The 23,468-nt window shown below is 43.0% G+C and overlaps 2 protein-coding genes and 1 non-coding gene across 3 annotated transcripts; 1 reads left to right on the top strand and 2 right to left on the bottom strand.

The window, feature by feature from the left end:
- The first annotated feature begins 461 nt into the window (after positions 1–461).
- Positions 462–1,237, top strand: LOC109422042 (uncharacterized). The gene is made up of 2 exons (XM_029854942.2): positions 462–643; positions 750–1,237. Exons 1-2 carry the CDS (start codon positions 607–609, stop codon positions 1,235–1,237), a joined length of 525 nt encoding a protein of 174 aa, XP_029710802.2. The 5' UTR covers positions 462–606.
- A 100-nt stretch (positions 1,238–1,337) lies between these two features.
- LOC109422040 (zinc finger protein 391) lies at positions 1,338–15,920 on the bottom strand. Its single transcript, XM_019696677.3, has 3 exons — positions 15,514–15,920; positions 14,409–15,447; positions 1,338–1,786 (listed from the first exon to the last, which is right to left on the bottom strand). The coding sequence occupies exons 1-3, from the start codon at positions 15,637–15,639 to the stop codon at positions 1,338–1,340; spliced, it is 1,614 nt and encodes a 537-aa protein (XP_019552222.3). The 5' UTR covers positions 15,640–15,920.
- A 1,394-nt stretch (positions 15,921–17,314) lies between these two features.
- Trnat-agu (transfer RNA threonine (anticodon AGU)) lies at positions 17,315–17,385 on the bottom strand. Its single transcript has one exon. It is a non-coding gene; the product is annotated as a tRNA-Thr (tRNA).
- Positions 17,386–23,468: the final 6,083 nt, after the last annotated feature.

Below are 23,468 nucleotides of genomic sequence, written 5' to 3' on the forward strand. Positions count from 1 at the left end.
AGGCGGGTGCGTCTGACATTCCACCAGGACACAGGACAAGTCATAGCGGGGAAGCTACTCGAGAAGATCATCCTCAACAGACTACATATGATGCGGTAGAGTAGAGTGACTGGAAGGGAGAGTGGCGTCATGCTCCGATTTTGACAGGTCTCCTGCTCGTTTGGAACGCGCGTTTGTATGGATTTGACAGCAATTTCGACACATGATCTTTGTTCCAATTTTGACATTGACGCCACTCTAAGTTAAAGGCACTCTACGGTAGAGATATCACTCCGGATAACATTGTTGAAAGGGCGTGTACGACGGCGGACAAGTGGGACTCCGTCGTTTCATAAGTTAGATTTTATGAAAATCTTAAGTTTATTTAGCTGAGTGTACGTGACATTTATCAGTCACCCTGTACCCGTAGTTCATTCGGATGTCATTTTCGACATGTTTTTGTTTTGAAACAGCCTGTCGCATCGCCGCATCTGAAAAGTGTCTTGTTCCACTGAAAGTTATAAGATATAAACCAAATTTCTTTAATTTTGATAATCAATTTAACACAATTAATAGTTTAGAAAATTAGTGTTTGTTGTAATAACAGCCTTTGGTTTGGATAAAATAATGTCTTCCACATCGAAGCAAAAGGAGCAGAAACTGCGTAAGTATTCCGCCGACGGGGCAATTCGTTATACAAAAAAATGCTATTGATTAATACATATATTACTGTTAATAAGTAATTGTTAATTACATATGTTAATTTCCAGTCTCCATGATAAAGAAGAACTCCAACGTGCAGTTTCTGTCCGAGTTGCAGAAGATTACCCCGGACATGACCGGAAAGGATCTTACCGAAGAGCAGAAGATGGCCTTCATAGCCATGATGCGGATAGCGTGCGACCCCAAGGATAAGACCTGGTCCATCCGGAAGAAAAAATTGGACCGCAAGTGGACGGCTCGGGTCGAAGCGGCAGCCAAAGAGCGGAAGGAGATGAGAAAACAGCTCACCCGAGAAAGGGTGGTGGAGAAATCCGTCGAAGGGGAATCGAAAGATCGTGTTGAGATAAAGAATGAGACCACCACTGCGAGAGAAGTGGTGAAGAAGCGAGAATCCCTCAAGATGAAGATAAAAAGGATGCGAGCGGAGAGACGATTTCCAATGCAGCGGGAAAGGCGAGAGGATTCCAGTAGGCGGTATGGGTTTATTCCGCCATCACAGAAGAAAGCTGATATCGCAGATTATCGAGAAGCTTAAGCAGGGCTGTGATATGTCACATTCGCCGAGAGGGACACATAGTACACAAGCATAAACTTACCTACATTTGTTGTCCGGATTGATATCAGCAGAGCCTACCTTATTGAGTTGCATTGGTAAAGTACAGATTGAACCCGGACGTGGTTGGAGGAATCATGATGCCCGGATTCATCATCGGCGACTGCGTATTACTGCTAATCATCATCACGGACGAAGACTGCGACGCCGGACTGTGTATGGAACTGCCATCCGGAAACCCACCCTCCTGTCCCGGTTTTACAACGGAAGCCGGTTCACCGTGACTCTTCTCGTGCAGTCGCATATTCCCTAGGGTGGCGAAGGCCCGCGGGCAGTACTTGCACTGGTAGGGCTTCTCATTGGTGTGAACCCCCCGGATGTGCGTGTCCATGTGGTGCTTCTGGCGGAACGGCTTCTGGCAGTACTGGCACACGTACGGTTTCTCGCCGGAATGGACCCGCAGGTGCTTTTTGTGCGATCCGGACGAGGTGAATCGCTTGAAGCAGATGTGACACTCGTAGCGTTGCTCACCTGGAAGTGGAAATATTTAGCGATTAGTACATAAGAATAACTGTGATTCGAAATAAATGTTCATACATGTTCTGTTGATAGTTTAGATGAAAAAAGGTTTTTGTTATATGTAGCTAGTAGCTCATTATCTTGGTATCCTAAAGAAGATTCCTGAACCCCCTCCTTCCCCATTAAAATCTCGCTTTCGGAGACGGTGAAGCAGCTACGAGGAACTCAGTGGCCGTTCGCTCGTTGCAAACGCTTTTTAGTTGCAATTTTGCTAATTGCAAAGTTTGACACGTTTTTGCAATTAAAAAGCAATCAAGTGTCAAATTTGTGCTGACAGTCATCCTGTCAATGCATTTCGATGTGACGTTGCAATTAGCGAATGGCATTCGCTCGTTGCATTGTAAACATGTTGCAACGAGCGAACGCGCGCTGTAATAGCGTATCAGTCCCATCCTTGCTGCACTGCAATTTTTTTGTTGGTAGGGTGTTGTGGGGCAAGATGGCCACCCTGTGTTTTAAGCATTAATTCGCAGCACAAAAATATTGTCTGCATGGGTTGTGATTATAAACAATGCTTCATGTTTATAATGTACGAAAAGGTTACTATTAGTTTGAAAAATCTGCTATAAAATAGTGTTTGAAGTTTGAGTGTTCAAAAACAGTGTTTTCTTATAGTATTAGGTCATCTGATTTTAAGGATTAGTATTGAAATAACATCGTTTTAAAAATTATTTTTTGATTTGAATGGTGTCTATATGTGACTGTTGTTAAACCTCGACAATAAAATTTCCATGTTTTAAATTAATTATGCCATATAAAAAAATTTAAACGTATCGTAATCAGGGTTGCTAATAGTCATCGTAGCTGAAGCACAATCACTGACGACCAGAGTACGAAAAACGGATCACGCCAAAAAACAAACGCTTTGTCCTAAGCGGTACATGTCGGTAACAAAGGCACTCCGCAACAAACGCATGTCAAGCGATGAGAGCAATAAAACAAATATCGCTTGCCGTGCGTGTGCCAATATTTCGGCTTTTCTGCTGAAATTTTCGACCCACATCATCGAATTCATGAGCATTTGGACGAATTAAGACTCTTGCCATCCTCAAAGTCGAGTTTCAGCTGTAAAACAATGAGAAAATCACGATGTGAATAGAACGTGATAAATATTCCTACCGTTTTTGTTGTGAACAAACTCGGGAGCGATTTTGTCATTATCTGCTAACGAAAAAACAAAGCGTTGTTGCCGTGCCTTCTTTGTTGCCTATTTTTCGCTTGCGGTGCCATATTTTGCGTACACTGCTGACGACAACGGGTAATAAAAAGTTTGCGTCACTGAGTCAGCAGCTCTTGAATATTTTTCTTCATACACCGTCAGTCAGTTTGCTGGTCGCGACGAAAAAGTTTTGCCGTTTCTCTTTATTGGCATTTTCGTTGAGTGGCTTGCACCGAACAGGGCAGGCGAACAAATAATCAGTGTCACGAGAATGGCTGATCAGAAAAAAAAAATGCAAAAATGAAACACGTCTTCATCTGGTATCGAACCAAAAACCTTCGGATTGGCAGCACAACAAGCTACCATCAGAGCTAAATCAACAGCTGCGAATGACCGAGGCTAAATCGTCAATAAAAGCTTGACTGGTTCGCCTTTCGTCTGGAATCGGATGCCATGTGACGAAAACGTGTCGTTGCAAAAGGAGACAAAAGAGAATGACGAAAACTGAAGCTCCCTGTTTTATTTTCGGTTCTCTTAGTCGTAGTTTCTTTGTCGGTCGCTGATGATGATGCACGTGATGGAATTTTATTTGCTGACGAACTTTTTCAATTTTTCGTCGTTGGTCGGTGACGAAACAGATGGTTACCAACCCTGATCGTAATCATTCGGGGCAAGATGGCCACCTATAGTAAGGCCTGTGTCGCCATCCAAAAACCTATCTAAAGCAGCCTCAAAACTGTAGGGGTAGTAGGGGCAATATGACCATACGGGGCAATATGAGCCACCCTGAATTTGGCCTTATTATCAAGTTTTGTTCTGTTCAAAGCCTTAGGATCTTTTATAGAATGCTTCAATCATGTCTCACTGTAAAAGCCGTACCAAAATTCGATTCTGAAATGCAAATATTAATGAAAATTTAATTTTTTTGCTACGAACGTAGAAATGTTATAAGATTTAAAACTCCAAAATAAGCTTTTAACAGATAACTCCCTACTGCCCAGGTAAATATTCCATTACAGTTGATACTGCTACTATTACTGAGCAGTTTGTGGACAAGTCTGCATTTTTTCGAAACTAAAATTACAACAAAACAAGAATTTTCCGAAACTAGTCTCTACGGGGCAATATGGTCATACCTGCTCGGACCAACATGATCGGTTTTATTTTGTAACCTAACCTCAAAATTTTGCTGTCAAAACATGAATATTATCTGCAAAAACATAATTCATTACTGGTGTGAGGTTACAAGCGGCGATCGGAACGAAAAAATTGATCACATAGCAGCCTGAACACCGCCAAGACACATATTACCTCCCAATCTGAGAAGTTCAATGAAAGCGGATATTAGCGGTCTTCGCTTGGAACGATATCCTCTTTGGCAACGGCCAAGGAAGGTTGTTTTAGGAATCGTTCATAAATGACGTAGCATTGGAGGGGGAAGGGGGGAGTTCTTGATATTACTACGAGCCATGTATTAGGTATGGGAAAACAAATTACGAGTGGGGAGGGAGCAAGGGAGGGAGTATAGAAAATTGGCCAAAAATGCTACGTAATTTGTAAGTGCTCCCTTACTGTGTCTCCCCTCGCCCGTCCATCCTCGGAGTGTGAGAGATGGAACCAATGCCATCGTTGCCATTCTTGGATTCATGGCTGTGATGGAAACATGTGCCTATGTTGAATGAGATATTGCATTTAATAGTAAAATGCGATGAAATCTGCTTATGGTTTTTTTTTTTAAACGAAAACAATCGAATTTGTATAAAATACACTGAATTGTTGTTAAATAATCATATTTTTCTATTTCTCACTCCTTACGAAACATTAGCATTAGCATTAGCATTAGCATTAGCATTAAGCGAGTCGCACAAATTCGTAGGTGGTACAGTCCTAGACCGCTTCTATGAGGGTTGCCTCCTTCCCGTCCGAAACAAAGCACAAAGATTTGGGACTAATCTCTGACTCTTAGACAAAACTGACGCAATCCTCCAATGGTCGAGCACTGTCCTGGCCACGTCCTTGCGACTGCTGAGGAATGGGAAAGGATGGTTAGTTTTGGACACCTATGAAAAATGTAGACAACTCTACGATCTCTCAGGCCTAGGTGTCACGGGAATTTGGGTGTTGTTAGTGGAAGGGTAAACTCCAAAGGATACGCTTGGTTAACGTTCAGGCACACCATTGTTAGACTGCTTCGAATCAGTTGTCTGCCCAATTCATCCGTCATCTTGTTGGCATTTGGTTGAATTACTAGATTCTTCGATTGATATTCTGAAATATAAAATAATATTAACATCGTACGTCAAATAAGCTACATATTAGTGATACGCTCGCCACAGTTACATATTTTTAAAATATTATTTATATCGTACGATACATTTACCTGAATCCTGCTGAAATAAAATGTTAATTAGTAGTACATTGAAACACAAATACTACAAAACACAAGGGAAAGAGCATCAAATTTTGATCTTGGATTATTAAAAAAATTCGGTAAATATCAAGATCAAAATTTGATTTGGTAGATCTTACACCGCAACGCACCATTCAAAGGTGATCTACCCACGTTACGGGGTTTCTCACTCCTTACGAAACATTGTCCAAAAAAAACAAACAGGTTTTAAATGGTGGCTCATATTGCCCCGTATAGCTGGGAAACACATGAAAATCAATGGTTTTCAAAAGTATTTCCCAACAATTAACAAAAAGTTGTTTTCATAACTTATCGACGCAATATGAAGGGAAACACTCCTAAGCATGGTTCAATTACATTAAAATAATTATTTATTGAGTTTTTCTGTGCATTTCAGAACGATTTCCTCAGGTGGCCCATATTGCCCCGATCACCCCTAATTGATGTTTAGAGATACTGCAAAACCACAGAAAATTGCTTTTTCATATTAGTTGTAACAGTTAAAATTAACTGCGATGGAGATGATACCTCAGAACAACTTTAAAGTTATTTCCTGTTGAAAGGTGATTGGTTTCGTTGAATATTTTGGCGCAGGGATGGAATATCATAGCTAAAACCGCCATAAGAGGGTTCGTTACAAGACGTTGAATTACAGTATAATGCATGAAAAGAATACTAATGTATGTGCAGATAAATCGTTTCGAGACACAAGTTTGTTGAAAGAATAGACCAAATCAGGCCAAACATTTCAATGGGTCCTATCTGCATTTGAGAGGCTCTCTTTGTTCACTTTCTCTTTCAATGATTGCAATGTAATGGTACACTTTTCAACTACTTTTGAAGTACAAATCAAAAGACGATTATTTTGACCATCGCTCCATGCAAGGAGACAATCATAATTCAAATAAACAGCTGAGATATTAACAAAAGAGAGGTAAACCAAAGAGAGCCTCTCTTCTGCAGATAGGACCTTTAGATATGTTTGGCCTGAAATCCTAGAACAATTTCAAAGAAATTTCTATCAATTTTATTTCAAACATTATCATAAAGAAACTTTTAGCAAATACCACACCATCTGTAGGCAAAGCGTTACGGATGATTCGACCTTGGTTTATTGAATGTTTCTTAGGGATTGAAGCACAGTAATTGTAAAAATTTAGCTCTGTGGCCATCTTGCCCCATATGGCAAAAATTCTATGTCGGAAGTAGTATTTTTCAAATGAATTTATTTTCCATTCATAGTGCAAAATAAAATGCCTTTTTGTGTTAAGAAGATAGAAAAGACATGAAACAAAGGAAATGAGTGTTAAATAGCCATATTTTAATGAAAGTATATGCTCCCAAGGCGCCTAAGCTTAGGGTGGCCATCTTGCCCCACAACCCCCTATTCAGCAAACTTTGCTGATTTTTTTTGTGCTGATTTCATTCAGCAATACGAATTACTGAGTATCAGCAATTATTCTTCAACTTGTTGAGCCATCCAGCAATTTGACAGTTTATCAGCAACGTTGTGCTGAAATTCAGCAAAAATGTTGCTGAAAGTCAGCAATTTCTTTTGCTGATTTTTTTTTTGTGCTGGAAGCATTCCAAAAACATTGGTGTGTGGGTTCCCTACTTCTATCAGTTATGCGAAAAAAAAAAACAGAACCAGAAGACCACTGGGTTACAACTATGACTTACAGCTAAACATGGCGCGAATAAAGTCACAGGCAGTCGAAAGACTTTCGATGGGTGGCCATCGTTCACTTTAAGGCAAGTGTAAATCAGACGCCTTCTCCTTCTTCTTGGCATAACGTCCCAACTGGGACAAGCCTGCTTCTGAAGTACTCTGTGTTCCGTCTACCCCCGTTCGTTTGAACGGCACCTCATGCAAACCAACGGGGTTCATTTTTAATTTGAACGTCTAGCAACTCTGTTAGCATCGAAAAACACACTACTGGCAACCTGATTTGGTGTTTTATTGTTTTGGTTCTGCGTTCCGTTTCACACCGTTCCATTAGCAGAATGACGTTTGAACCATTTTTAGTTTGAACGATGTGCAGATTAGAGGGGGTCAAACTAAAAAGTGTTCAGATTACATGCGGTCAAACGAACGAGGGTAGACGGTTTTATGAATACTTCCAAGGTAATTCACTGAGAGCTATCTCTTTCGTTCCCTTATCCTGAACTCAGGTAACTAGACTCTCAGATACCAGATGGATCAAGATTGATCCTGAATTGTCCTGCGATAAGATCTTTTTTATAGGGTAAATGTACCAATAGTGGTGCTATTAGTAGCTCTTCGTTGTAAAATAATTGAATAAAATTGATAACACCACAAAATAAAAAGTCTGAAAACGTTAATCGGTAGTTTTTCATCAAAATTTGCTAGGAAAAATGTACAAACTATTGTTTCTTTCAGTTTTTGCTAATAAATCACTTGCACCAACTATAGGTACACGGTTCCTATAATGGAGGTAAAATTTAACTTTGGTTCCTATAGTGGCGCATCCCATTGAATTCTTATGGGACCCACCACTATGGGAACACTACCTCCACTATAGGTGCAAAGGAGCAAAAAAATTAAGGAAAATAATTGTTTAAAATAGGTTTTTCGGCAAATCCTGAACACAAAACTGAATTAATGTTATTAATGAGTTATGATGCATCTATTAAAAATGTCATTTGCAAGCTTTTTGGTCGAAATAGTGCTAAATTGGCTATACCACCACTATTGGTACTACCTCCACTAAGGGAGCTTTTACCCTATACCGTTTATATAATTAGCCTTCTGGTTGGCACGTCAAAGGATCGTCAGTGCACGCCACGATCTGGGTTTCCGTAAGGTGCCCAAATCTAACAGTCGACCGTCATTGTTCCTCCTGCTGTGGACCATAACCACCAAAGAGGGGAAAGCTCTTGGGGGCTGTCCATTCATTACGTAAGTGTTTTTTACGTAATCAACAGAAAGCAGCCATCGGGTAAAAGGTCTTAAACTCCAAGGAGAGATTTCCTTCTCGGTCCGGACAAAGGGCGGCCATGCCGTCATCGACCGACTACGCTTGTAGTTCAGAATCTTCTCCACAAACCACCATTCTAGTCTATCTTAAATTGGCATCACCATATTCGAGACTTTGTCGATCAACGTCAGTTTTCCGTCATTTTTCCCCTGGACAACATCGAGTCCGGTTCGCCATCGCTGGACCAGAAGCCACGCCGTGAGCCCTTCGGTTGCTCGATAACGCGCCGACTCTGTGACTACTCCGGAATGCTTCTCGTGCCGACACTTCTCCTCGAACAGATTCGGATGCAATCCGATCTTTCAACGCAACTTCACTAATCGAACTCGCTGAAGAGATTTTGTCAAAATATCCGCAAGCATCGATTCCGTCGGACTATAGCCTAGAGACTGATGATCTTTTTCTCTTGCAGATCACGAACGACGATGTACTTGGTTTCGATATGCTTGCTATACCCGCTGTACGACGCTTGGCTGCCCCGCTCGATTTTGTTGCTCTCCACAAACTTGATACAGCTATGGTTGTTTTCGAGCACTATTGTTAAACGCTGAACCTCTCCAATCTCATCAAGTAATCTCTGGTCCAGCGAAACCCTTGGCATCCTTCGGATAAAGCAACGAATTCCGCTTGGGTGAAACTCAGTGCCATCCAATTTTGATTTCAGGATCCCCACGCAACGACGCCGCCGTCAAATAGGTAATAGCAGGTGACCGGATTTCGATTTCCGAGCGCGATAGTTTCCTGCCCAGTCAGCATCAACGAACTATTTTGTAGCCCGTCCTTGATCCCAGTTGCAGCTTGTGGTAGGTAGGTACTCTACTTATCCTCCTATCTACCTAGCGGGTTGACCGAACCCTTTTAACTTTTCCTGGCTACCCTAACTACGATCTTTTCCTCTCGCATGCGCATGCTTGGAACGCACTCACAGTGATCTTCTCTGCCAGGTCCGTTGCCGCCGGAGGGCTAGCACTGGTCGCTGAATCTTTCCACGGGGAGCGTCTTGTCCCGCGACACCACCTTCGTTGTGGGCTCGGCGCCGTCTGATGGCGTTATTGCTCATATGATTCGGTGCACGGACAGATCGGGGCTGGTTTTTTTTCCGTGATGGAACGAAAAGCGAAGATAACGGAAAGCTTCCTGGCGCCGCCCGCAAGCCTTTCTCGCGCCCGCGGTGTCCTCACGCGTGGATGCCAAATGTTACACGGAGCAGTTGCACGAAGTTGGTATGCGTCCCAGTGGTGTGGACTCTCCACACCACTGTGGAGTCAATGATCCACGCGGATTTTGGTATTTCTTGGCCGGCTCCAGCCTCTGCGTTCGTGCTGCACAGTTCTTTGGTTCTGGATTTACTGATCCTCCAATCAGCCACGTTTCGTGTGATCCCGTATCCTATGTCGGTGCTTCTTTTCGGAAGAGATTTCCTTTAGCGAATGAGATGTGATTTCACCAACCCAGGTGAACGAATCTGCTCTTCTTGGCCCGCCGTGCAACCGACGATGTGATGATCACTTCGATCACTGCTGACCGAGTTATCAATCACGCGACCTCACTGGCCAGACGACGCGACAGCACCCGCGAACGATTGAACTATGTCTGCCGATGGTTCACTTTTTGTTCCACCTCCAGAGCGGAAGGCGGTACGTTTTTGATGTTGGTTCTACTGGTCGTGACAAACATCACTTGATTTGTGCAAATATGCGGTAGGGTGTGAAAAGTGCTGAAGCTTTAAGTGCAACCCAACATAATACCGTGAGGTCGCCATTCACCGCTCATTTAACGGCATTTTCGTAAAGTACATGACATTAAAAATCGACGTTTGCGAATATTGCACTTTAATTTACGTTAACAACTCAACAATGATGTTGTTATTATAGAAAAAATATAAAACGATTGTAAAATATGGTTACAGCCGAAAAAATAAAAATTCAAATGTGTAATCTCTTGGTTCCTATTACCGCTCATGCATCCATTCACCGCTCATAATGGATCCATTCACCGCTCATTGGATTATTTTTCCATTGAATCACAGAAACTGTTCATTTATAAAAACGAAATAACTTTTATTTACCAATGTATTGATGATTCATGACGTTCAGTTTATCCTGTTTTGTCAAAATGGAATCTTTAACGGGTTTTACCTGTTGGATATTTTTTCCGCTGTTTGCCCTAAACAGCTCCCATATTGTCCTGCAGCGCAGTGTGAGAAATATTTTTTGAGAACATGATTTCAGGTACACCCATATAAAAACTTGGTGAAATGATAGTTTTTTATTGTGGCAGCATGTTACATTCACTTTTGTCACGATACTTTACTAACATTTGATCATTTTTGTATGATTGACCCAAAATGAGCGGTGAATGGGGCATGAGCGGTGAATGGCGACCTCACGGTACAAGCGAACGTTACACAACTTCACTGTAGGGATTGAATTTTCATGAATTACGGCGATTCATGAAAAATTCTTAACTTCCACTTCCATTAAGAAGTTTTCTAGAGATTGAACTGATCGGTTTGCTTAGTTTTCACAGACATTTTCTTCTTCTTCTTAATGGCTCGACGTCCCCACTGGGACTTGGCCTGCCTCGCTTCAACTTAGTGTTCTTTGAGCACTTCAACAGTTATTAATTGAAGGGCTTTCTTTGCCTGCCATTGCATGAATTTGTATATTGTGAGGCAAGTACAATGATACATTATGCCCAGGGAGTCGAGAAAATTTTCCCGACCGGAACGGGAATCGAACCCGCCGTCTCCGGATTGGCGATCCAAAGCCTTAACCACTAGGCTAACTGGAGACCCCAGACATACTAAACGATTCAAAATCCAAACTAAATAACGCAAGTCTCAGCACTTGCCAGCGGGGGAACACTAAATCCAAAACTCATACTATTCTACGAACGACAGCGAGTCCTGTTAGACAAATTGTTCAGACGACAACGAAGTCTTGAAAAATGGTCTCTAGAGGAGTTCTTGTCCATCATCTCTATGCTAGCTGTCCCACAGCGAGACATTCGAACAGATTATCTCTAGTTGCAACAAAAACTAGGAAAATCTTACAAATAACAAATAACATAGAGGAATACGATTGTTTGGCTAAATTATTTAAGGCTGAGACATCGTTGGTCGAATTCCTTTTACTGCCTGTTTTCGTGCCTTTGTGACATAGTCGCTAAGTCAAATGCATAGCTTGAGTAGTTAGTTCGGGAAAGAGCGCATTTACTCGCCCTCGATTTGCATGGGTCCAGGAATAGGGTTCACAATTCCAAGTTGCCCGGGATGATAATGCCATGCAAACGCCCGAACACTACGAGGTGCTAAGAAGCCCTTTATTTGACAGATTTGCGGGATTACGTAACATTTCGTTGCTTCCTCCGTGAGTGTTTTCTGTGAGCCGAACTCCTTGTTACTGGTGTTGTTCATAGCTTCTGAATCATGGTGTTCGGTGCCGTCCTATTTGGACTCCACTTTCAGGGTCTGTACATTGCCTTTGTAGACTGTCACTGGTTGCCTCTGTTTTCTGCATGCTGGTAATTGAAGCCTTCAATGATTTTCTGCTACATCTTCTTGCCGCTTCGCATGCTGGTATTTGGAGCCTCCCTACTCACTATAAGCTTTCAGGGTCCCAATCTCCCATGCCCTCTGTAGGATTTTCTTTGTCGTCACGCTCCAACACTCCCCCCAACATCTCCAGATGATACCCCGCTGCGCCTGGTAGTGGCCGTAAACATCAACTCCGCGCCATGCTCCGCACCGAACTGATTGTTGGTCGCCGACCCCGGGTCTCCATTCCTCCTACCCAAGACACTATCTGGAACATTGGCGAGTCCCCTGCACGCCGTTTCCAGAACTGCAAGGTGCGATTTCTCCCGTTTCGCGAACGGCGAGCGATCTACGTCCTGGCGCGACGGAAGCGTGCGATGACCGCAATGATGTATTCTAACTGTTGTGACCGCAGTGCGTATCTTCTTCTCTTCGTGATGAACCTCGTAGTCTGCAACAAGGCTGCTTACATAGCTGACGAAACTGTCGAAGGGAAGAGGTAGTTATATAGAAGTTTTTGCTCATCACACTTGACCTGAATGCCGTTTTCCCGCTAGGCACGGATTTCCGGAGCATAGTGCTCATCGTTGACAGGATTTGCCTGTGGACATAGCTGAACCATTTTTGCTTAATCTGCCTTGATGTATTTTGCATAATAACGGCCTGCCTTGCCATCAGCAATGTCCTCCAGCATATAGATCTTTTTTCCCAGAATCTGTTTCACCATTGCTGCCACGAACTTCGCATCCAGTTTCTTGTTGACGTGATCTGCCTTGGAAGATTGGGCAAACGTGCATCTCCAAACGATGTCTCCTCTCTTGAAGTCTACCTGTCTTGTCCGCAGATTGTATCGTTGTTTGGTCTATTCCTATGGTTCCTCCTTATTCGCTGCAGCACGAACTCTTGTATCATCATCACTGTCGATAGCCGCATGTTCTGTGCCACCTTTGGATCTTCTGATGTGTTGAGGTCTTCTTGAGCGTACAAATCTGGGTGTAGCAGTAGATCTCTCCCGAAGTTGGCGAAATGCGGACTGACTCCTGTCACTTGATGCTTAGCGCTGTTAATCGCCGCCAGATTATCATCCCATCCAGCATAGTTATCGTCCAGTAGAGCTCGTACGCAAGTGATCAGCACCCGGTTGACACGCTCCGCATTGTTCACCATTGGCGAAAAGAATGCTGTCTTCATATGCGTGATCTTATGCCGCGAGAGCAGTGATTTGAAAGCGATCGATTCAAATTGTCTCCCCTTATCCGATAGAATGATTCTGGGACTTGCTGCACTAGGAATTCCACCATCTTTCCAGAGTCTGCGCTGCGTATGGGATGAGCAACCACGTACTTTGTTATCCAATCCACCACGAGCGTGTCAGAGGACCGACACTAGTTCCCACGGTATTCTAGCAGGTTTCGGGAATCCCATGTCCGGCATCATGGTGGTATTTGGCGTTTTGCTTGTTATGCATACTCCCCAGCTTCTAACGTAGTGTCCAATGTTTTTCCTCATCTTTGGCCAGTAGAACTGCGATTGAACCCTGTCCAGCCTTTTGTGGAATCCTAGATGTCCTGCGGTAGGCTCGTCGTGGTATCGCTGGATGATCTCTGCACGGTTCTTCATTGCGATAATTTCTGAGAGAAGTAACTTATAGGGTGTACCCAATTTTCCACCCATTATCATTCAACACGTAGCTTAGATATTTTATCTCCTCCTGTAGTACCTGCTTGCACCGCTCACACAATCATCTGTAGCCAGAACTGTACAGAAGGGAGAAGCGCTTCCGTCCTACGAAAGCGGTTTTATCCTCCGTGAATTTGACCTCTTGAAGGAGCTTGGTTGTGATACTGTCCCCGCTTATACCCAGACCGGAGTTTTCTATCGGTTTGTACCCTTCTGGAAGCCCTGCAAGGGGTAGATTGTCGAGCCACTCTTCTTAGGATCAAATCTAACTCCACGTAGCTGGTGTGCGGTAAAATTGATCAGCTACGTCCACGATGCCACATGTCGCAAGGTTGGTCGTGAAGATTACGCAGAAGACCGAGCCGCCGAGTCAGTCTGGTATCCTCGAACTCAGCCTCCAATTTCATCCACGCATCACATGAGCGTACGTAGTTTACGGGGTCCAGCAGCAACATGATGTTTGCACGAGCTTCTCGAAACTTTCGCTCGTCGATAGCTGGCATCGATCCATGCCCAATCGTCACTGGCTTGACTAGCTCCCACAAATCCTCCAGCTCCCGGAAAGTCCCCAAGGCAAACTTCCAGGTTGGCCAGATATCCCGGTCGCGTGACATACGGGAGACTACTGAGTGCTTCACGATCACCTGGTTCATTTACAGTGGACATTTTCACTTGGATCACACTTGGAAAAATCTTGAGGAAAGAACATTTTTGCTGGGCTAACGGCCATTTAGATGTAGCCGTAAATCAAGCTATACCTACATATTTGAAACATAAGAATCACTTACCCGTATGTGTCCGCAGGTGCATGGTATGCGTATTGATCGTGGTGGAAATCTTCCCGCAAAAAGGACATACGCAAGTCTTCCGTCGATCCCTTGTCTTCCGTTTCCGCTTCTTATCCTGCGGCAGATGAGTGCTTTTGTGCAAATTCAGATGGGCCGGCGTCTTGAAACCCTTCTCGCAGATGTCACATATGAAGTCGCGCGTTTCGATATGAACCGCATAGTGATACCGCAGTTTGCCCTCCTTGGAGAAACCCTTGCCACATTTGTCGCACACGAACGGGAGGTTTTCCGTGTGCACATCCTCTATATGGGTCCTCAGCCCCGACTGGGTAGCATACTTTTTGTCGCATTCCGGACATTCAAACTGCCGGATGCCGGTATGTAGGATTTCGTGATCTTCCAGGCGGGATCTTCTCGAGAAACACTTGTTGCACTCCTTACACTGGTATTGGGTCTTACCGTGAGCGGCTTTTTTGTGTGTATACAAATCGTACTTTCGGACAAACTTCTCTCCACAGATGTCGCACATGTTGCTGGATCTGTTTCTTTTCTTTTTCTCTCGCGGAGGACCGGAAATGGCTTTGTCGAACCAGTCGGAGTCATCTTCACTTTCCGAACCGCCTGATTTAGCTTCATCCTTCCCAGCATCTTTCTTCCCGGCATCCGCCTCGGCTTCCTTCTCCGACTCGCTGTCCTCCCTCAGCTCCGTCTCCACATTGAAGGCATCGATCAGCGGAACATCCAGTTCCACCTCCTCCTCCGGCTGCCCCTCCTCCGGTTCGGTTTTCACATAAACCTTCTCGGCACCCAAAGCCGCCACCACATCCGTCTTGGGCTGATCCCGTGCCTCCAGGAAATGGCCGTAGTCAAACGGCGCCACCTCCGCCTTTCCCACGCAATCGCTCTGTCTAATGAAGGCAACTTCATGCCGCAGCTTGGCGTCCGTTATCTCGCACTGCAGCCGGAAACTGTACGCCTGTTCCACCGCCTGGTGGCATCGGTTGCAGATGCGCTGCGGAAGTTGGTCGTGCTCGTCGATCTGGAAGGATTAATCACGCATGAATACCAGAAACCGGTAATAGATTCCTCCAAAATAATCGCTTACCATAACGTTGGCACACGCCCGGATCTTCTGCGGCAGATCTTCACTATTGGCGTACAGCTCGATCCAGGTGCTACCGGCTTGACCCGGCGATTCGCACAGCCGACAAATGGTGGAGTAGAATTCCATGCTCGGGTGTGTCCTTTTGCACTACATGAACGAAGAATTTTCACTTTCGAAACAAACTTTTTGGAGAGTGCAAAGAATCAGCAAAAGTAGACTGCAGCCAGCTGCTGCAAATCAGCAGAAGATGCATCCGTTTTGTTTGTGTTCATTTGTTTCATGACAGTTTGTGTATAATGAACTCTTTACAGGGTGTGTCGGCACAAATGATAAAACCGATAAAACTATGCAAAATCATTCGAGCAGCTATACTCGAGTAGTGTACAACAGTGTTTTCTGCACGAATGCTGGCCTGCTTACACTTGTACAGAGATATTGAATTTCCGCGTTTTATATTGTCTATCCGGTTGGAATCATGACCGACATTCAATCAAAAATTGCCATTTTCTTGGTCCACAAGTGTCGCAACTGTTTCGCATCTAGTGCGCTGTGTTGCTGACAACAACGGGAAGGATGCGCACTACTTTTGACATGATTAAAAAACGTCGCGAGTTGGGTCGCGTCCAAGGGGTTGGAAACTCTGACACCTTGTGTGAAACACCTATTTCACACACCTAAAACACCTTCTGACACCTTTTCGACACCTTTCAATTGTAGCACCATGATTCTATTTTATTTTACTGGCGTCACTGGTCTGCCGATGTTTATATTTACATTTTCAGACAATGTTTATCGTCGCAGTGCTGAACGGAATAGGCAGCAGCTACCGGGTACGAGCAGCAGCGCAGGACCAGGTACATTTTCTCCGGAGCCTGTAACCGCCGAAATCCTGTCCAACATTACCATGGACCGAATGGCGAAAAAGGATGAGTTGAAGGTGCTACGATTAGTCTTTAGTGCTGGTGCTACATAGTGCTACTCCCTCGCCACCTAAGCCGGAAAGAACGATGTCAATTGCCAGACCCTCCCTCAGCTCCGGGCTAGGCTCCGGCGAAATAGTTATCAGAAAGATCTTCCTGAAAGACCCTGATCAGCCGCTGTATGAGCCAGCGCAACGACTTGGGCGGAACGAAGATTCAGGTAAAACAGCAGAATCGGATAAAGCCTGACAGAAACAATTATCGTTGTGTAACCTATTTGGAAATGGTGATAGAAGGAGTGCTGAAAACGAAGGACAATCGTGCCTCGGAAGCGCAGCAGTCTACCGGAAGCAACAGCGAGGTAGACGATGTAAATAATAAAAACTGCGAGCACGTCATAAGCTATAAAACAGCCATCGGATAGGTCGTCCTGCACCAAGACGGCCGAAGTCAAACCACGGCCACCGGTGGCAGAATTCACTAATCAATGAAAGCGCCCGTCCCATCCGAGGAAAGCAATGCAGCTAAGAAGCTTTACGTCCATCCGATCATCGCCATCGAACTACTTCCACTTCATCATCCTCTGGAGGAAACTGGAGAAGTAATCCCGGAAACACTTCTTCCATTGGTGCCTCGATTAATGCAACCCTGGTGTTGCTTTCATCCCTTCTGGACTCTGCGAAAGCAACAGCAAGCAGCAACTGTTGACTTCCTCTAGGAGGATAACGTGTCAGTGATATAATTAAATTAATTAATTATCGATTTTTGCGGCTTAACCAGCCGAATGGAAGTTTTACTTTATTCCAAAAGCTAGACTTTACATATACTGGCGTGAGTGAGAAATGGACAAATTGAGGTGAAATTTGCGAAAAAGTTACTCGTCCTCTCGGTGAGACTCGAACTCACGACTCCTACTCACTAGACAGGCGCGTTGCCGCTACGCCACGAGAAGACTCGAAGACGTAGCTGCTAACCTGAATTCAAGTTCAACACAAAATTCCGAGGTTATCTTTTCCACAGATTGCACCCCTTTCGGATGGAATGAGATGTACATCCACACTACGCATATATTGTATATGTAAAGCCTAGGCGAGAGCGCATTGTTTTTGTGTGTTGGAAGTCCACACACCTCTCATCGACGACTGTGTCGAAGAGATCGCGCGGTGAGCGGAAAGCTTCCAATGGGTCGCGACGTTCTCAAACGACCGTCAGTGTCAGTGATGTTAGCCCATATTTTCCGAACCAGTAACCGAAGCTGACGTCATCGGTGTCTGCTGTCTGTGGTGGCGAAGAATCTCTTTTGTGCGGAACTTTTACTGAGGGAAACTTCACGGGACCTTACCACCGACTACTTCCTGGCGGATCATCTCCACGAAAGTTACATGACCGAAAATGATTAGTTAGGTAAAATCTTGAAAAGTTGTATACGTATCATTATGAAATCAAATAAAAAAAGTTTAATTTTTTGAATAAAATAAATTTCATTTCTCGTTTTTTTTTATTCTCACTAGAAATCTCCTATCGGAAGATTTATCTTTAATTTCCGCTCGAATCTTACTATTCGAGTCACCCGATTGATATCCACTACCACTTTCTTGTCGATTTCTTCTTCAGTGACTGGACCAACGTTCGCTTTTGCCTCATCACACTGAAAACATAATGTTCTTTTCTTTGTCGGATATTTTCGACTCCACGTTTTTGAACTCATTGATTTCTCCTCCTTCGATTCTTCCTCAGGAATGTTAGTTATCCAGCGCACCATGCTTTGCGGGAATAGGCTTCGACGAATAAACCATAAATCAGATGGGGCAAGTGTAACTTTTGCCGCCTGCCGTGTGCTTCGAAGCTCCCAGAATCGACATTGACAGACTCGGAAACCAGTTTATTTGTTCGCGGATCTGCTAAATTGCTTTTTCGGTGTGGTTGTGGTTTCCTTGAGCGTTCCGCTCCTGGTTCCGCTTGCTTTTGAACTTTTGGCGACGCATTCTTCCGAACTGGGTAATGTAGTTGCTTTCGTAGGAGTCTTGAGCATCATCTGATTCTTCTACCGAATACTGAAATAAAAATTGTATAAAGATATCAGATGTTATAATCACTTTATGCCATCAACAGCTTCCTTAACTTACCGGGACCGGAATTCCGCAACATCCGGCAAGATGTGAGATCGTTACGGCCGCTGAGATTGCCCACCACCGGCGTTGATCGATCAAATCCACATCAAAACAATCAACGATGAAAAAAATTATAAAGTGTTGCCAGTAATTTGGGAAAAATGTGACGTCTATCATATTAATTGTCAAAAACGTCAAAGCACCGAGAATCACCCAAAAACACCCGATCAGCACACTGCAACACATTCAAGGGTGTCAGAGTTTCCAACCCCTTGGTCGCGTCGCGACTTGATTGTGCGAAGTCCGGTTTGGTGGCGGCCCGACAATACCTATTTTTTCCCATTGTTCATTCGAGAGTTCGAAGGTACGCTGTTGCCACCTGGAAAAAGCTTACTGTATGCGTGAAGAACCGATTTTCTAGCATGGGTAAGCATAGGAAGTCAGTTTTCAAGTGCTGCTAAAAAATTTAAAACAGTATTTAATTAAAAGCGGGTTGGTGTACGTGATGAGAAATTCAATTAGCATACTTTTTAGCATATAATCACAGACAAACACACATATACCGCATTTAGTTCACTACTGGACTGCGAACTGCGACATTATAAGTGCGAAAACGTAAATAAAAGTGCGCGATTGCATCAAATTAGGTTTATGTCTTCGGCGCACTATTTCTTCAATCTATGGAGAACAAGTGCTCTGAAGACACCGAGTTGATTTGATGCAATCGCGCACTTTTATTAGCGTTTTCGCACTCGTGAAAACTAGTGCGATAGTCCAGTGGTGAACTAAATGCGCTATACTACTTAGAAGAAATTTCTTTCAAAACCATCGTTTGGCATCTCACTACCGTCTTACCCCTCTGGTTCGACACGTTTTAATACGACACTTTTTAATTCGTACCCCGCTTATACGACACATGTCGAATTAAAAAGTGTTCAAATGTCACAGCGATGTACACTGTAAATGCAAAACAGTTTGATATTGCGCTTATACTCGCACCCGCAGCAACTCCTCTTGCAGCCGCAAATTTCGCAAGTTCTGAGTTGGTGCTATTCAACACCCAAACCGCCTGGAGACCAACTGGAATGAACTGAGGATGGCAACAATCGCAGAAAGAACGAGCTTTTCATTCGCGCCACCGCAATATTTAATGAAATTATGTTTTATTACAAATCCGGAAATCAAAACAAAAACAAAAATAGAGTTGCCAAATTTCAATAAGCATGGTGGTGTAGGGTGATCAGTTTGTCGAATTAAAAGTTTACCCCGGTTATACGACAACAGTCGGTGTCGTATTAGCGGGGTAATACGGTAGCACCCTCTATAATGCTCAATCCGAAGCATTCATTTGCAGGTGTTGTTTCCCTCGGTTCGATGTAACAATTTAGTAGGTGTCGACTCCCTCGTGGCGTTACACATTCATAAAACATGAATGAAGGTTCATGATTGAGTCATTTTATGTAAACATTGATCGGCGTCGCGTTCATTTCTCTCGAAAATTGAGAGGTGGTGTAAGCACAGCAGCGCCACCATAACACAAGTGAGCACAGTCCGAACCACACTTCATTTTCAAAATGACCGTTAAATCGTGCGATGATTGCGAATTGAGTGGTATGTCTGTTTGTCTGTGATATAATTTTGATTAAAAAGTTTTTTCTCAGATTGGGTACTGATTGTGTAGAAAACGAAGATTCTTAAAGTGCCCCACACTATGCATACGTTTGCGTGTGCGTGACAGTAGTTTGACACATTTCCCATGGGAAAACTGTCAAAAAAACGCAAACCTCGACGGAACGGACGCTATGTGTTCCAGGCTTAACCCGCACATCAATCCGTTTTTAATTGAATGTTTTAAATTTTTTAGAAGCATTTTAAAATTGACTTCCTATGCTTCCCCATGTTAAAAATTCGGCACTTCACGCACATGATCAACTGCGGTAATTTGCTTCGTAGTCCCCAATAGTCTATTTTACGAAATGACAACAGTGTTGATATTGATATTAACACTCACGGGCTAGGGCGCAACCTTCTGTCAAATTTTCATTCATAAAATGAGCGATCAGCTGATCCGAAACGTCTCGTAAAATGGCTCATAGGGCTGCAAAACTACACTAAGAAAAATCCGCATCTATCTAATTTCCATGTGCTCACACCAAGGGGTTGGAAACTGTGACACCTTGAATTGTGTCGAACCACAAACTCATTAATTAATTAATTAATTAACAATAAGTTTGTGGTCGAACGGTGTTCCTCGGGTGTTTTTGGGCATTTCTGCGTGTTTGACAGCGATTTTGACATATCTCCGCAAAACGTCAAATTTGTTCATCTTTTCCAATATTTCTGGCAACACTGCCGGATTGTTTTGTTGTTCCTTGAGAATCTATCAGAGAAATTATGTAAATAATCACACAAAAGTATGTTTGTAACTTCTTAAAATGTAAATGATTTCGGTTCATAAACGATTGACGAGACAAGAAACCACCCGAATAAAAAATACAGTAGAAAAACCGAACGTTGTATTGTAACAGTACTATTTAGAACCATATTTTTACAATACACACCACTGTAAAAATAAAAATACAAAAACAATAAGATGTAATGTAGACACCCATACCGTGAATTGTAAATTAGATTTTTACAATATATTATACAGGTTGTTAAGTATCGTAACAATATAAAAAAAAATATTTTTCCCCATATATATTTTTTTGCAAAACCATACATTTTATTGTTAATGAATTGTTCAAAATACTGATACATGGGTTTAAATATACCATACATTGTATGGTACATGAATGGTTTCAAACAATAAAATGTACCGTAAATAAATTGTTTTTAATTGTAATTTCACTACTGGTTATACATTTAATCAAATGGTTTTGGAATGGTTCTCTTTTGTTATGTTGTATTGTTTTACATTACATAAGCCATATATAGTTATATTATCTTGTCATTTTCCTTCTCTTAATGGCATCTTAGGCTTACTAGATTTATTAGAATGCGCTTTGGGAATTCTCCAGAGTGTTTTGGATAACCCTTCATATATAGGGCCCACATCTAAGTCTGAGTAGTCTCTGATTGCATTAACAGTTGAAGCTTAGGCTCCCTTTGCCCCACCAGCCAGATAACCGGGTTTTGCAAACTAAGCATTATTTGTGGCAACACTTTGAGCGGCATGATGGAACTATGCCGAGCGCGCTAAGTGTTATTAGACCACTAATGTAGTTGCATGAAGTGGGTGACGAGGTACATAAGTATCATTACAGCGTGCTTAACCGTTATTGCAATATTGAGGCACCAGTTTGACTAAAGTTTGAAATACATAACAACTCATGAGAAAACTGTCAAGTTCGATTCAAATATAAGTTAGGTTAAAAAGCGAACCCGCAGACGAACCTATATTAGAAGTCATTTCAGTGTTCAGTCCAGTCCATATGTTAAAGATGTTGTCTAATGTTAAGTTTAAAACAGTCTGTACAGCCGAAAGCTGAAGACGTTGTCCGTGTCTTTTAAAAATGCAAATACAGAAAGAATAGTGTTGAACTCATCCACTGATTTACGGTAATCTGACCTGCATCTTTCCGGGTTGGCCTACATCCGTATTTCTCTCATCGCACTCTACACACCTAGCCCGCCATATCTCTTGGACCCCTGCTTGGACCTGCAGTTCTTAGGACATCTGGTTTACCACTGATTTAAACATGTTATTGACTTTAAATTGATGTTTATACTTATTCACTTTTTTCTCTTTCCTTTTCTTTGCATCAAAAAAGTCATAAACATCAACAAAACAAAGCACGGAAAAAATCTTAAACTGAATAAATAATTAAAAATTCACGGAAAAATAATGTTTCGGAAAAGTGAATGGCTCAAACGTAAGAAAAACAGTATAATATATTGTTACATAAAAATCCAATGTAAATGTATAGTATAGCGAACCATTTCATTACAATACACTTTATTGTATCTGGTACACTGTATGGTGCAGGAATGGTTTTCACCAAACACCCTATGGTTAGTTTTTATCCGGGCATACACGTGCTGCTCCCAAAAGGCGAATTCCTCCACCACCTGCCTATTTCGTTAGACACAGTCGAGGGCGGATCACTTCCAAAACAACTGAATCGAAAATGCGGTTTGATGAAAATGCGTTACAAAATGCTCCAATGCGTTGAAAAATGCGTTTTAAAATGTAATGCGTTGAAAAATGCGCCAAAATACCCAATGCGTTGAAAATGCACAGGAATGCATGGCGAATTTTTGGAGTTTTAATACAAAATGTGTTGAAAAATACGCCAATGCGTAGGAAAATGCGGGTAATTTATCAATGCGTATAAAAATGCGACCATTCCACCAATGCGCATAAAAATGCGTGTTTTCTATCAATGCGTAGAAAAATGCAAGTTTTTTTGTCAATGCGTATAAAAATACGAACAATTTCATCAATGCGTTGAAAAGTGCATGCTGTAAAATTTTAACAGGTGTTGTTCAATTTTATAAATGCGTACCTTAATACGCCAATGCGTAACAAAATGCGCCATTGCGCTAGTGATTCGCCCCTCGGACACAGTTGAGCTGGAAATGGGCTTTTTCCGGGGTGTGAGCGCCAACATAACCGACAAATTGTCATGCTGATCCTCCTTGAGGAAGTTAACAGTTGTCGAATAGTCCAGAAGAGGTGAAAGCAACACCGGGAAAGATTGCGTCGATGGAAGAAGGTTTCCGGGATAACTTCTCGAGTTTCCTCCAGTGGATAAGGATGTGAAAGTAGTTAGACGGTGATGATCGGTGGGACGTAATGCTTCTTAGCCGCTTCTTAGCGGGTGCAACGAGCGCTTTCGTTCGTTCGCGAATTCTGCGACCGATGGCCGTGACTTTGCTTCAGTCGTCTTCGTGTTGGACGACTCATCCGATTCACATCGTC

Source organism: Aedes albopictus, chromosome 1, assembly GCF_035046485.1.
Source record: "Aedes albopictus strain Foshan chromosome 1, AalbF5, whole genome shotgun sequence".
In the NCBI taxonomy this organism is placed as follows: domain Eukaryota; kingdom Metazoa; phylum Arthropoda; class Insecta; order Diptera; family Culicidae; genus Aedes; species Aedes albopictus.